General features: G+C 45.5%; 1 protein-coding gene across 6 annotated transcripts in view; it reads right to left on the reverse strand.

Moving 5' to 3' along the window:
- The window catches only part of dab2 (DAB adaptor protein 2), a 192381-nt gene that overhangs the window by 81250 nt on the left and 95880 nt on the right, over positions 1-15251 (reverse strand). For all 6 annotated transcript variants that reach the window (XM_069883919.1, XM_069883951.1, XM_069883929.1 and 3 more), the window contains exon 3: positions 194-333. In XM_069883919.1, coding sequence (XP_069740020.1) covers positions 194-333 — 140 coding nt within the window. The remainder of the gene's footprint in view (positions 1-193; positions 334-15251) is intronic.

The following is a 15251-nucleotide window of genomic DNA, read 5'->3' on the forward strand; positions in this document are numbered from 1 at the left end:
CTGTCTCAAATGCATTTAATTGGGCATTTCTCTCGATACAGTTTTAACCCTGATGCCCGACTGTTCGAGCCAACATTCAGGGGTTGTAGGTCGATTGGTGCATTTGGTCCAGAAAAGCCTGTTACCGTGCTGTACACTTGATTTAAATTTAATTAGACTCATTGATGGAGGGAGGGGAAAACACAGGCATTACCTTGAGCTTCATCATCGAATCCTGACACATCTGGTCTCCTCTCGCGTCAGACACATCATCGATACCGATGATCTTGGCTTTGTAGCGGATGCCGTCACCCTTGAACCTGGCCAAGAGGAATTCCTCAGTCTTCTCCGGACCTGGGAAGAACACCATTCCCACATGACTGCGACATCTCTAACATGCCCAGCTGGCAGCCCCTACACCCAAGGTTCTGAGGACGGGCGGGGATTTGAAACCCAGATGCTCTTAACTCGTTGCAAAACACAAAGGTCTGCGGACGCTGTGATTGTTGTAAAAGGAACTCGGCCTGTCTCGCAGTGACCAGAGGAAGTAGTGATATATAACCGACGTTTTGGGCCTGAACCCTTCCTCCAGGAGTGAGCAAAAAAGCAGACAGGCAATTGGATAAAGACTGGGGAGAGAAAGGGGGAAGCTTCTTCCCTCTAGTCTGTCTCACATTCTCTCCCCTCTATCTCCTTTCAGAGACAAAATCAATTCTCGCCTTTTATCATCTTCAATTAACATCTTTCGTCTGTTGGTCTGGATTCTTCCCCCTTTCTCTCCCCGGTCTTTATTCAGATGCCTGCCTGCATATTGCTCTACCTAGAAGAAGGGCTCAAGCCCGAAATATCAGTTATAAGCCCACCCTCTGCTGGGCATTATAACACCCACGGCATGATGTCATCCTTCCACATATATATATAAATTTTTTTAAAATCCTGTGTATCAGTAGCCAGGTTAGTCTAATATAAGTAAAGAATGAGAAAGCATCACGTCTCCGATTCTTAATGGTGTGAGTGGGCACACAACAGTGGCGACGAGAAACAAAATGAACCCTACACGTGCTCCGTGCACCAACCGGCAGAGGGAAAACAACAGAAGGTAGGAAACGACTCCTTAACAACCCCAACAAATTCCCACCAAAAGATCAAGGCGAAAGTGCGCCAAGATGGCGGAGGGAAAGCTCGGAGAATTCAACGAAGTGGAAGAAAGTTGGGATAACTTTGTAGGATGGTTTAACCACAACTGTGTAGCCCACAATATTGTGGAAGGTCCAGTAAACTCCAAATGTGCCTTCTTGCTCAGTAGAATGGGCATCAAAACATTTGACCTTCTTAAGACCTTGCTGGACCTAGAGCATCCAGGGATGAAGACATTCAATGAATGACACACAGCTCTAAGGAATCATTTAAGCCCCAAACCACCAGCTATGGCAGAAAGGCAATGATTCTATGAAAGGAGACAAGGACCAGGAGAAACAGCAAGTGAATACCTGGCATCGTTGCGCAAACTGGCGGAGTACTGTCATTTCGAGCAGTTTCTAAATCAGGCATTGCAAGACAGATTAGTGATGGGGCTGGCAAATCGCCAAGCAAGGCAAAAAAATATTAGGAATGGATCAAAACGTTACGTTACAGATTGCATACAGAACTGCCTGGAGCTCTGAAATGGCAGATAACTTGGATGTGAGTCAGCCAGACCTACTGGTCGGGAGGTCTTCCTGCCAACAATGCTTCCGTTGTGGGAAATACAACTGACCACAAAACTGTTTCTTCAAAAATTCTAAATGCAACCATTGCAAAACAGAAGGACATATCAAAGGTAAATGTCCGCTTCTAAAATGCAGGTGGCCTATAAATAACCAGTCACCTAAAGTCAAAACAATTACAGAGAGAGGCAACCTAGCAAAGGTGATGATAACAGCCCAATAGCTGACCTTCAAGCCCTGAAATTTCAGCTCCTGAGATATTACACATCCGAGGAATAAATGGAAAAAACACAGCAATCTTTATACAGCTAAAAATAAACAGACACCCCCTGAAGATGGTGTTAGACACAGGGGCAAAGGTGTCCCTAATGCCGTTACATGTAAAGGAACGCTTGCTACCTCACCTCCCGGTAAAAACAACTGAAATAACTCGAAGATCTGTTACAGGAGACAGAATCAAAGCGTTTGGAAAATGGACAGTCCAAGTACAATGCAAACAACAGCAACCAAAAACACTCTCTCCCTCGACATCGTAGATACCCAGGGATCAGCACTCTTCGGAAGAAACTGGTTCCCCTAGACTGTTCAATACTAAATGTAAACGACACAGACACCTCCCAGCCAGAACTCAACCAAATCCTCAACAACCACGCAATGGCTTTCCAACAAGAATTGGGGAAAATCAAAGGTGTTCAAGCCAAACTGCAATTAAAATATAATCCAGAACCATAATTCTTCAAAGCCAGAACGGTCCCATTTGCTATGAAAGGGAATATTGAGGCTGAATTAAACAGACTAAAACATGAAGGCATATTAGAACCAATACAATATGCGATTGGGCAATGCCCATTGTACTCGAACGAAAAGCAAACGGTGAAATTCGCATTGGCGGTGATAACAAACTCACCATCAATTCATCGCTCAAAATACCTGAACACCCAATAGCCAAGGCAGAAGAATTGTTCCAAGCACCAAACGGAGGGCAAAAATTCACAAAACTAGATTTGTCACAAGCATATCAACAGATAGAATTGGACGAAAAAAAATCGAGGGAGTATGTGACAATCGATACCCATCTGGGACATGCGTGTCTTATGGAATTTCAACAGCACCTGCGATTTTTCAGGCAACAAGGGACAAATTACTACACGGACTCTCAGTTGGGTGTTACCTAGGTGATGTCATCATCATGGGCCGAAACGACAATGAACACTTACAAAACCTTGAAAAGGTTTTAACCAGACTGCAACAGACTAATATCCGATTACGAAAGGACCAATGTGTCTTCGTGCGCCCCTCAGTAACAGATTTTGGGTTTACAATCGACAACGAGGGGGTGCGAATGAATCCAGCAGGAACAGAAACTGTTTGCAACAAATCGGAATTACAGTCCTTCCTAGGACTTGTTCTTTCTTCTCTTTGGCTTGGCTTCGCGGACGAAGATTAATGGAGGGGTAATGTCCACGTCAGCTGCAGGCTCGTTTGTGGCTGACAAGTTCGATGAGGGACAGGCAGACACGGTTGCAGCGGTTGCAGGGGAAAATTGGTTGGTTGGGGTTGGGTGTTGGGTTTTTCCTCCTTTGTCTTTTGTCAGTGAGGTGGGCTCTGCAGTCTTCTTCAAAGGAGGTTGCTGCCCGCCGAACTGTGAGGCGCCAAGATGCACGGTTTGAGGCGATATCAGCCCACTGGCGGTGGTCAATGTGGCAGGCACCAAGAGATTTCTTTAGGCAGTCCTTGTACCTCTTCTTTGGTGCACCTCTGTCACGGTGGCCAGTGGAGAGCTCACCATATAACACGATCTTGGGAAGGCGATGGTCCTCCATTCTGGAGACGTGACCTACCCAGCGCAGTTGGATCTTGTCGGCCTCTGCCATCTCGAGTACTTCGATGTTAGGGATGAAGTCGCTCCAATGAATGTTGAGGATGGAGCGGAGACAATGCTGGTGGAAGCGTTCTAGGAGCCGTAGGTGATGCCGGTAGAGGACCCATGATTCGGAGCCGAACAGGAGTGTGGGTATGACAACGGCTCTGTATACGCTAATCTTTGTGAGGTTTTTCAGTTGGTTGTTTTTCCAGACTCTTTTGTGTAGTCTTCCAAAGGCTCTATTTGCCTTGGGGAGTCTGTTGTCTATTTCGTTGTCGATCCTTGCATCCGATCAAATGGTGCAGCCGAGATAGGTAAACTGGTTGACCACTTTGAGTTTTGTGTGCCCGATGGAGATGTGGGGGGGCTGGTAGTCATGGTGGGGAGTTGGCTGATGGAGGACCTCAGTTTTCTTCAGGCTGACTTCCAGGCCAAACATTTTGGCAGTTTCCGCAAAACAGGACGTCAAGCGCTGAAGAGCTGGCTCTGAATGGGCAACTAAAGCGGCATCGTCTGCAAAGAATAGTTCACGGACAAGTTTCTCTTGTGTCTTGGTGTGAGCTTGCAGGCGCCTCAGATTGAAGAGACTGCCATCCGTGCGGTACCGGATGTAAACAGCATCTTCACTACCGAAAACACATCCCTAACAGGTTTACACTACGCAGCCCGCTGAACCAATTACTGCAGAAAGATCCAACATGGTATTGATTGGAACACAGAAACTAAGTACACAGTCGATCAACGAAAGGAAATACTAACGCCAGCAAATAAGGTGCTGATCCACTACGACTCGAATAAAGAAGTTACACTCGTTGTGGATGCTTCACCAGTGGGACTAGGAAATCACAGGAAAAGGTGAGCAACCAGTAGCGTTTGCTTCGCGAACATTTAACCACAAGCCAACGCAATTAAGCCCAACTAGAAAAAGAAGGATTGGCAATCATTTTTGGTGTAAAAAAATTCCACCAATATCTTTACGGAAAAAAATTCACCCCAATCACTGACAACAAACCTCCTAGTTTAATCCATATAATAGACCATATGAGCTGCGGCCAGAATTCAAAGATGGGCCATGCTTATAACTATGATATAAAACATAAATCTGGAACACTCAATGCATGCCGCTACCCGAAACAGAGCAACGAGAAGAAATTATTAAATGGACTGGAGAGGCAGCAGCCATCAACCAAGAACAACTTCAACAACTGCCCATTACAGCCCAGATGATCGCAAAGGAAACCCAACAAGGGGCAACATTAAGCAAGATCCTATACTTCACCCTTAATGGGTGGCCCGCATCTGAAGTCATTCCAGAAGATCAAAACCTTACCACACACCCTGCCGTGAACTATCAGTCGAAGAAGGATATTTACTATGGGGCACCCGTACAATTATTCCAGCCAACTGGCAAACTACACCACAATCAACTGGGAATGGTACTGGGCCTGACGCACGTCTGGTGACCCTCCTAGATAGAGACATTGAAACAACAGTAAGAGAATGCAAGGTACGTCAGTCAATGCAGCCAAAAATGCCACAAGCCGAAGCTAACCCATGGAAATGGCCGCCCAAACCCTGGCATCGGATTCATGTAGACTTCGCTGGACCATTCATGGGTGAGACTTTCCTCATAGCTGTGGACGCTCACTCCAAATGGCCAGTAGTTTCACAGCTGAAAAATACCAAAGCAGATCCCACGATTGACTTTCCCACTTGTGGATCGCCTCATCAATTAGTTACAATGGACCTCAATTTACATCAGAACATTTTTTTTAAATGTATGCGCGACAACCATATCGGACATATTTTGTCCACACCCTATCACCCAAGAACTGATGGGGAGGCAGAACCTTTTGGACAAACATTCAAAAAAGCAATGAAAACCATGAAACTTCTGAATGTCTTCTGGACACACAAAATCACAGATTTCCCATTGGGATACAGAAACACGCCGCATTCTACCACAAAACGCACCCCAGCAGAACTAATATTTGGCCGCAACCTGTGGACCAGGCTGTCCACAGTTCATTCAGATCTGGGTTTCCGATTGCAAAAATCAGCATCGCCACAGACCTCACCTAGAACATTAGAAGTGAGTGAGAGAATTCTGGTACAAGATTATAGACAATGTAAAGACCCAGGGGTGGTAGGAGCAATCTTACAAAAATTGAGCCCTTGCTCAAACTCTGTTCTAGTGAGGGACAGATTGTTGAAGTGACACATTGACCAATTACAAGCATTGACTGACACTAAGGTCCATGAACTGCCTCATGAGCTGGAGGAGGTGGAACCAGACCTGCCATGGCCTGCCCTGACCACCCCACCCCTCAGACCAAGTGAGGAGGGGGCAGAGGCGGTCGCAGAGCTGAGCAATCCAGTAACTGAGACACGCAGCCAGGAGGGCAGCAAAGACGGGCAGTTGCCACCAAAGGTCAGTGAAGGTGGGTAGTCGCCACCAACTCGACCGCTGACCTGACGTATCTACAGGTCCCGAGCAAAGACCGGCAAAGTAAATCACACCAAGGCAGTCCAAAAGAGAAAGAAGACCACCTGAACGCTTTAAGGACTATGTGACCTGATTATTATTAAATATTTTCCCTTCTATAATTCTAATTACTCATAAGATGTATTCTAATTCTCACTTGTAGTCCTGGGCCTGATGTAATCTTATTAGTTCGAAGGAGCCCAATCAGCATTTACTGTATGGGCGGGTGGGGGGGGAAGAGTGCTGGGTATAAGCCCGCTCTCTGGACATTATGACCCCCACGTCATGATGTCACCCTTCCAGATATATATAACCCTGTGTGTCAGTAGCCAGGTTGGTGTAATAGAAGTAAAGGATGAGAAAGCATCAGGTCTCCGAGTCTTAATGGTGTGAGTGCACACACAACAGATATTGTGACAGATAATGTTATATTTTATATTGCACGTAGATATGTTTTAAAGGAGATAAGTTGTGGCAGGTTTATTAGTGTAGGTCACAAGCAAACACTTCAAAACAGATCTCATTTAAAATGCCAGAGCTCCGTTCTACCCAAACAGTCCAGACTCTGAGTACCTTTGCAAAAACTTTGAGGAACGCCTATAAGGACTTCACAAGTAGGTGTTAATTGGACATTCTGTAGAGTAATGGATTATTGTTTTGGAAAGTTACAGATGAACAGACTCAGAAGTTTGGGTCCAGAGCTGCAGTCTGTCTGAGTGCAGTTGGCTGTTCTAAGAGGGTCATGTGGTTTTCTCTGAGTGAGAGAGAGAGAGAATTCAGTTCTACAGTTCAGCAGCATCAGCTGGGACTGGAAAAGAAAAGGACAAGCTGACAAGCTTGTGGAAAAACCCCATTTGGAAGACGGGTTGTGAGTTCTTAGTTCAGCCTGGTCAAACCCCTTGTGGTCCATACAAGAGGAGGGGACTGGCTGCATAATGTTTCATTTGAAATAAGGAAAACAAAAAGGAACTCTGTAGTGACCTGAAAGAAAGAGGTTATCATCTGGAAAACCCTAATCGGGCAAGTTTCTTCGGCAAGGCACTGACGTGGCTGATCAGAAGGAATCAATTTGCGTCCAACGAGCATCAAATCTCTCTCTCTGAAAACTGACAAGAATCTTCCTGAACAGTAACCATTTATCTTTCAAGCACCAAAGCCTAGTGAACTTTATACATGTTAAATTCTGTGCACAGTATAAGAATTGCCTGCAACCAGTGAACTTGGAGGAATGAGAAGTGAGATTGGACTTTGAATCAAAGAATCTCTCTGAACTTACACACACATTATATACACGTGTGCTTATAATTAGAAGGGGGTTAAGTTAGGTTAATAGTAATAAGTTAAAGTTTGTTCCTGTTTTCATGTTTAAAGATAATTAAAAGCAACTTTTTTTAAGTAACCATTTGCCTTGGTGAATTTCTATTGCTGCTGGGTTTTGGGGTCCCCTTCACCTCCTATGCATGCTGAGAGCCCAACTGAGTTCCTTCAGCACTTCTGTGTGCTTTAGCTTCAAGTTAGTTAGCTATACTGGTGAGAAAGCTTTCACATTTAACTCACTGTGTAGAAAACGTTAAGCAGCTTGGAAGTGTACAGAATCGGGTTTTACAGGATGATCTGTAACAATGAAGTGGTGGACGTTTACAGAGAGCAGCAGGTATTGCCGAGAGTTTGCAACTGGAACTTTGTCCAAAGGCTATCAGCTGACTTGCGGAGCCTTCAAACGACCAGCACTAGCGGCGAGTTGCCTCGAGAGTTCCGGTCAGTTCAATTGGAGCATAAACAGCTGCTTGGGCAGATCCGCCCCTCACCTGGACCCATTCAGGTTCGAGCCCAACATCTGGGAACAGTTGGAGTTTGCATCGTCTTCATCACAAGGTGTAGGAGCAGAGCAGGTCATTCGGCCCATCGAGTCTGCTCCACCATTCCATCATGAGCTGATCCATTCTCTCACTCAACCCTGACCTTTCAGATAGCTGTTAGTCTCTGTCTTAATTAGCACCTCATTACAGGAAGGGCATGGAAGCTATGGAGAGGGTGCAGAGGAGATTCACCAGGATGTTGCCTGGATTGGAAAATAAGTCTTATGAAACAAGGTTAGCAGAGCTGGGACTTTTCTCTTTGGAGTGAAGAAGGATGAGAGGAGACTCAATGGAGGTCTACAAGATTCTTGGAGGCATAGATAGGGTGGACAGCCAACACCTTTTTCCCAGGGTGGGAGTAGCAAGCTCCAGAGGGCACGTGTACAAAGTGAAGGAAGGGAAGTTTAGGGAAGATGCCAGGGTAGGTTTTTTTTAAATGTAGAAAGTTGTGGGGGCCTGGAATGCCTTGCCGGGGTGGTGGTTGAGGCTGGAACACTGGGGGAATTTAAGAGAAGGCTCAGAAAGGCTCATGGATGGAAGAAAACTAGAGGGTGATGAGGTAAAAAGGGTTTAGTACTGTTTTTTTTGGTAGGAATATATAGGTTGGCACAACATCAAGGGCCTGAACTGCACTGTAAGTTCTATCAACCTACTCTACAACAATCTAACCCTTCCCAGCTTCACACCCTCTAACCCTTTATTTTTCTTGCATCCATGTGCCCGTCTGAGAGCCTTCTGCATGCCCCTATTGAACCAGCCTCCACCACCAGAGTGGGAACACAGAGTGAACAAAGGGCAGACTGGCAGTAGAAGGTCCGTGGGAGGGGTAATTTGGGCCATTACTACAAAGGAATAGATGCAGAAGAAGGCTTTTCAGCCCACTGAGTCTGCGCCACCATTCCATCCTGAGCTGATCCATTCTCCCACCCCAGCCCTTCTCCTCATAACCTTTGATACCCTGACTATTCAGAGACCCATCTATCTCTGCCTTAACTACACCCAACGACCTGGTGTCCACCACTGCCCGTGGTGGCAAATTCCAGAGGTTCACCACTCTCTGGCTGAGGAAATTCCTCCACATCTCTGTTTTAAATGGGTGCCCTCTTAAATTTATTTAAATAGTCATACAGCAGAATAACAGGCCCTTTCGGCCCATGAGCCTGTGCTGTCCAATTGACTCCCCTAACTGCCACATCTGCTCTATTCAGACCTTTCAACATTCAAAATCTGAGGCCCCCCCCTCCACGAGCCAAACTTTATGTTTTGGGATGTCAGGGGAAAATAGGCTCCCTGCGTATTCAACAAGGCTCTGTTTGAAGGCATCCAATGGTGCGGCTGGGTGACACCATGTGACCAACCTCTGAACTTGTTGGACATTACTCTGAATTAGACCCAAGCACAAGATCCAGAGGCCTGAGGTCCCCACTACACAATGGTTCCGCCGTGGTTTGCATACTTTCTCCGAAGGCTGATGCCCCCCACCCCCCCCCCCCACTATCTCGATAACATTTTGCAGGAGTTTAACTGAGAGTGTCCTGTCCGGCCACATCATTGGGCGAGACAGTAGCTGCAAAGCCTTGGAGTATATACAGAGGATCATCAAAAAGCCCGAGAAGATCCCTGAGGTCTCCCTTTCCTCTATACACGACTTTCACTGGGAGCGTCACTTAAATAAGGCTCAAAAAATTAGTGAGGACCTCCACCATCCAGCACACACCATCTTTGAACCCCACCATCAGGAAGGAGGTACAGGAGCATCAAAATCAGGATGGCCAGGCTGGGGAATAACTTCTTCCTGCAGGCTCTGAGATTGATGAACGGTGTTCTGTAATTGAGTAAATGATACCAAAATATTAATTTTATGTTACATCTGTATGTAGATGTGTTTGAGCGGTGCATACACCGTGGCTTGGAAGGACCACTGTTAAGTCCAGTTAGATATGTCCTGCTTTGCAACAGCTACTGAGCTCTTGGACCTCCCCAGACTACCCCAACTGTGAACATTAGGTGGCCACATAACTGAAACACAGAATCTCAGAACACCACAGCACAGAAACTGACCCTTTGGCCCTTCAACTCTGTGCTGAACCATTACCAAGCCTCGTCCCACTGACCTGCATCCATGTTGATCAGATCAGATTCTATTTATTGTCATGTAATAAAATAGAGATGCAATATTACACAAAATATTTGCCATTTGCATTGCCTTTCAGTCAGAGGAAGAGAAGCAAAAGAGAGGCCCTTCAGAAGTGCTGAGTGTCCGTCCCCACTATGCACAAGTCCACTATACGCAAGTGTGTGTGTGTGTGTGTGTGTGTGTGTGTGTGTGTGTGTGTGTGTGTGTGTATGTGTGTGTGAACCGAAACCGTTGCAGTTTGGGTATAATTCTGAAGAGATGATTTTAAGGTTTGGTCAGTTTTGTTTTGAAAATTAAATTCTTTCCACTATTGCTCAACAGCCGATTATGAAATAGGTGCGAGTCATCAGACTTCTCAAAACTCACAAACTTCTTTTAGAGTGGTTTTCAGAGAATTGTTTCTTCATACGAATGATTTCCCCCTCTTGCGTGGAGGTTTCAGTACTTGTGTTTTCTTCCATGGTGATTTCACAAACCCAGGCAAATGTTACACAAAGTGACCATTTAAAAATGGTTATGTTTCAAATACAAGATTAATTTTCCTTTCTTAATCAACAGTGATCATTTCAATAGACACGATGACTGTCCTCTCTTTTCGAGACAGTCGGAAGTGGCTAATTTCTTCAAAGCCACTTTTTCGGTGTTCTTCCCTTTCACAAGGAGGACACAAGCAGCCTTTTGTTTCTGCATTTCAATCCAGTGTCACCTACTGGATAGCCAGGTGTCGTCTGGCTTCAGTTTGAAATGAGTTCCTTAATATTCAAAAATTCTTTCTGTTTTGAAGTGTTTTGACCACATGGCATGGCATAATTCCTGTCTTTTGAAGTTTATCTCTCCCAAAGGTTTTACGAACCAATGCCTCCGATAAGTTTGCTGACCATAAGCAAAAGTCTGATTCTGTTTCTACCATCTGAGCCTCCATTCTAACAATATTGGTAAACAAGCCAAGAGCCTTTTGTTTAATTAGACATCCTCCATGAGCAACCCCATTGTCCAAGATATTCCTGTGAACAAACATTTCTAGTTTTATTGGGGTTTCTTATCAGACATTGTGATGCCAAAAATTCTTTCTCTTTCTGTGTCCAAACCTACAAAAATAACTTTACTAAAACATATACATTTTATAACTAAAGATTAATGTTAACACAACTCCGTCATACAGTTGAACCTGCTCTGCCAATCAATGTGATCATGGCTGATCTGATGGCTCCAACTACCTGCCTTTTCTGCATGTCCATCACTGTGTAAAAATCTATCCAACCTTGTCTTAAATCTATTTTCTGAGGTTGCCTCCACTGCTTCAATGGGCAGCAAATTCCACAGATTCACCACCCTCTGGGAAAAGAAGTTCCTCCTCTTCTCCACCCTAAATCTACTATCCTGAATCTGCATGCTATGTTGCTGGAGTTGGAGCTGGAGTTAGATGAACTCCAGATCATTCAGGAGGCAGAGGGGGTGATTGACAGGAATTACAGGGACATTATTAAACCCAAAAGGCAGGAGGAGGGTAGATGGGTGGCAGTCAGGAAATGGAAAGGGAACAGACAGGCAGTGCAGGGCATCCCTGTGGCTGTCCCCCTCAATAACAAGTATGCTATTTTGGATATTGTTGTGGGGGGTGGTGGGGGAACCATTACCTGGACAAGCCAGAGATCAAGTTTCTGGCACAGTCTGGTCCTGTGGCTAAGAAGGGAAGGGAGGAGAAGAGGTGAGCTGTAGTGATCAGGGATTCCATAGTTAGAGGGAGAGATAAGAGGTTCTGTGGAGGAGATTCTGTATCCCAGATGGTATATTGCCTCCCTGGAGCCAGGGTCCGAGATATCTCAGCTCGAGGTCACGGCATTCTCAGGAGGGAGGGTGAGCTGCCAGATGTCGTGGTCCATGTAGGGACCAACGACATGGGTAGGAAGGGTGAGGAAATCCTGGAAGGACAGTTCAGGGAGATGGGTGGTAGATTGAAGGACAAGACTTCCAGGGTTGTGATCTCAGGATTTGTGCCCGCGCCATGTGCCAATGAGGGGAGAAATGAGAGGATGGTGCAGCTTAACATGTGGCTAAAGACCTGGTGCAGGAGGGGGGGCTTCAGGTTTCTGGATCTTTGGGCTCCCTTCCAGGGAAGGTGGGACCTGCTCCAACGGGACGGTTTGCACCTGAACTGGAGGGGGGCTAGCATCCTTGTGGGAAGGTTTGCTCGTGCTGCTCTGGTGGTTTTAAACTAGATTTGCAGGGGGAGGGGAACCAGAGGGCCAGAGCAGATAGAGGAGTGGAGGAGGGAAAAGATAATGTGAAAATTACATGCACCGTTAGAGTCAATGGGTTGTGCGTGGTGGAAATGTTCTCAGGGGCATCTATTTCAGTGCAAGGAGTATTGCAGGAAAGGCAGATGAGAGAGCATGGATTGGCTCATGGATTTATGGCATTGTGGCCATTAGTGAAACTTGGTTGCAGGAGGGGCAGGACTGGCAGCTCAATGTTCCGGGCTCCGTTGCTTTAGATACGATAGAACTGGGAAGAAGGGGGAGGAGTGGCATTGCTCGTCAAGGAAAATATCACAGCCGTGCTCAGGCAGGTCAGACCAGAGGGCTCGTCTACTGAGGCTATATGCGTGGAGCTGAGGAACGGGAAAGGTATGACTACACTCATGGGGTTGTGTTATAGACCGTCCAATAGTCAGCGAGAATTGGAGAAGCAAATCTGTAGAGAGATAGCATACAGCTGCAGGAAACATAAGGTTGTGATAGTCGGGGATTTTATATTTTCACATATTGACTGGGAATCCCATCCTGTAAAAGGACTGGATGGCTTGGAGTTTGTCAAATGTGTTCAGGAAATTTTTCTAAATCAATATTTTGTGGTACCAACTAGAAAGAGTGTAATACTGGATCTCCAATTAGGGAACAAAACAGGACAGGTGACAGAAGAACATTTTGGGTCCAGTAATCATAATGCCATTAGTTTCAAGTCATTTATGGAGAAGGATGGGTCTGGGCCTCGGGCTGAGATTCTAAATTGGACAAAGGCCAATTTTGAGGAAATGAGAAAGGATCTAGAATGTGTGGATTGGAATAAGTTGTTTTCAGGCAAGGACGTGAGAAGTAAGTGGAGGTGAAATTTTGAGAATACAGAGTTTGTATGTTCCTGTCAGGATCAAAGGCAGGGTTAGAAGGTATAGGGAACCTTGGTTTTCGAGGGATATTGGGGATCTGGTTCAGAAGAAGAAAGAGTTATCTAACAGGTATAAGTAATACGAGGTGCTTTCACACTTGCGTTCCACTAAATTGGCCGTTCAGTGTCCTGGGATAGGAATGGGAGTTTGGGTTTTCACACTGGACCACTCCCAACTGGGACACTGAACGCTTTCACACTTTCAAGGAGCCATCCCCGGGGTTAGGACTGTTCTACCTTCTACCAGTGATGTCATGAAGCATCAAGCAATGGTGGACCTGCCCTCAATCCTGATCAATGTATTATGAACATAATTAATCATGTCTAATTATAACATAATTAAGCTTTACGTACAGCACAGTATGAGTTCTTCAGCCCCTGTTGTTGTTGTGCCGACCTCTATAAACTTTATAAGGGATCGTGGGAAAGTGCCAGCAATAAACAGTAATAGTGGACAATTTTTAAACAGGGTGGGAAAGTTGGTAGGACTATCACACACAATAAAGAAATACTGTGGGGGAAAAAGCAATGGCAGATCTGCTCTTCCAGAATGCCGTGCTGCAGAGAAAGGGCTGTATTCATGGCTGCATTCATGGAGGGATTTCTCTGCTGCACGGCATTCTGGGAAGTCAGGTCCGCCATTGCTTTTTCTCCACGTTGCCTGATTGCAATGCCAGAGTCTAAAGACACCAGGGATTCTACTAGGGGTCGGGACCGTCAATCCCCGCCATGAGATGACATCATCTGATACTGGCGTTGAGCTGATGTTGCTTTCACACTAGATACTTTAAAGGCCAATTCACCGTTAATTCCTGGGATCACTTGCAAGTGTGAAAGTGGCTATGGAGCAAGTGAGGTACTTGGGGAATAAAAAAATTCAGGTAAACCTCAAGAAAGAAATCAGGAAGGCTAAAAGAAGACACGAGGTTGCTTGGGCAGACAATGTGAAGGAAAATCCTAAGGGTTTCTACACATATATTAAGAGCAAAAGGATAGTAAGGGAAATCCCATTGAAAATCAGAGTGGGAGGCTTTCATATGGAGCCAGAGATGGGGGAGATCTTAAATGTTTTTTTTTCCATCAGTATTCAGTCAAGAAATGGGCACAGAGTCGAGGGAAGTAAGGAAAACAAGCAGTGAGATCACGGAACCTGTACAGATTAAGGAGGGGGAAGTGCTTTCTGTCATAAAGCAAATACGGGTGGATAAATCATCAGGACCTGATGAGATATTCCCTCAGACCTTGAGGGAGGCTGGTGTAGAAATTGCAGGGGCTCTGGCAGAAATATTCAAAATGTCCAGAGGATTGGAGGGTAGCTCACATTGTTCCATTGTTTAAAAAAGGCTCCAAAAGTAATCCTGGAAATTATATCCCAATGAACCTGATGTCAGAAGTAGGTAAATTATTGGAAGTCTTCTTTGGATTGCCAGGGACTGAATAGGAATAGTCCACAAGGCTTTGTGCCTGGTAGGTCATGTTTAACCAATCTTAAAGAGCTTTTCGAGGAGGTTACCTGGAAAGTTGACAAAGGAAAGGCTGTGGATGTTGTCTACACGGACTTTAGTGAGGGCTTTGACAAGGTCCCACATGGAGGTTAGTCAGGAAGGTTCAGACGCTGGATATTCATGGTGAAGTAGTGAAAATGGATTTGATGATGGCTGGATGGGAGAAGCCAGAAAGTAGTGGTGGATGATTCTTCTCAGACTGGAGGCCTGTACCTCAGGGATCGGTGCTGGGACCATTGTTGTTTGTCATCTGTATCAATGATCTGGACGATAATGGATAAATTGGATCAGCAAGTTTGCAGATGATACTAAGATTGGAGAAGTTGTGGTCAGTGAAGAAGGTTCTCAAAGGTTCAGAGGGATCTGGACCAGCTGGAAACATGGGCTGAAAAATGGCAGATGGAATTTCATGCAGACAAGTGGGAGGTGTTGCATTTTGGAAGGACAAACCAAGAAAGGTCGTACATGGTGAATGGTCAAGCAATGAGGAGTGCGGTAGAACAGAGGGATCTGGGAATACAGGTACATAACTCCCTGAAAGTGGTGTCACA

This window comes from Narcine bancroftii, chromosome 1 (genome assembly GCF_036971445.1).
Source record: "Narcine bancroftii isolate sNarBan1 chromosome 1, sNarBan1.hap1, whole genome shotgun sequence".
NCBI classification, from domain to species: Eukaryota; Metazoa; Chordata; class Chondrichthyes; order Torpediniformes; family Narcinidae; genus Narcine; species Narcine bancroftii.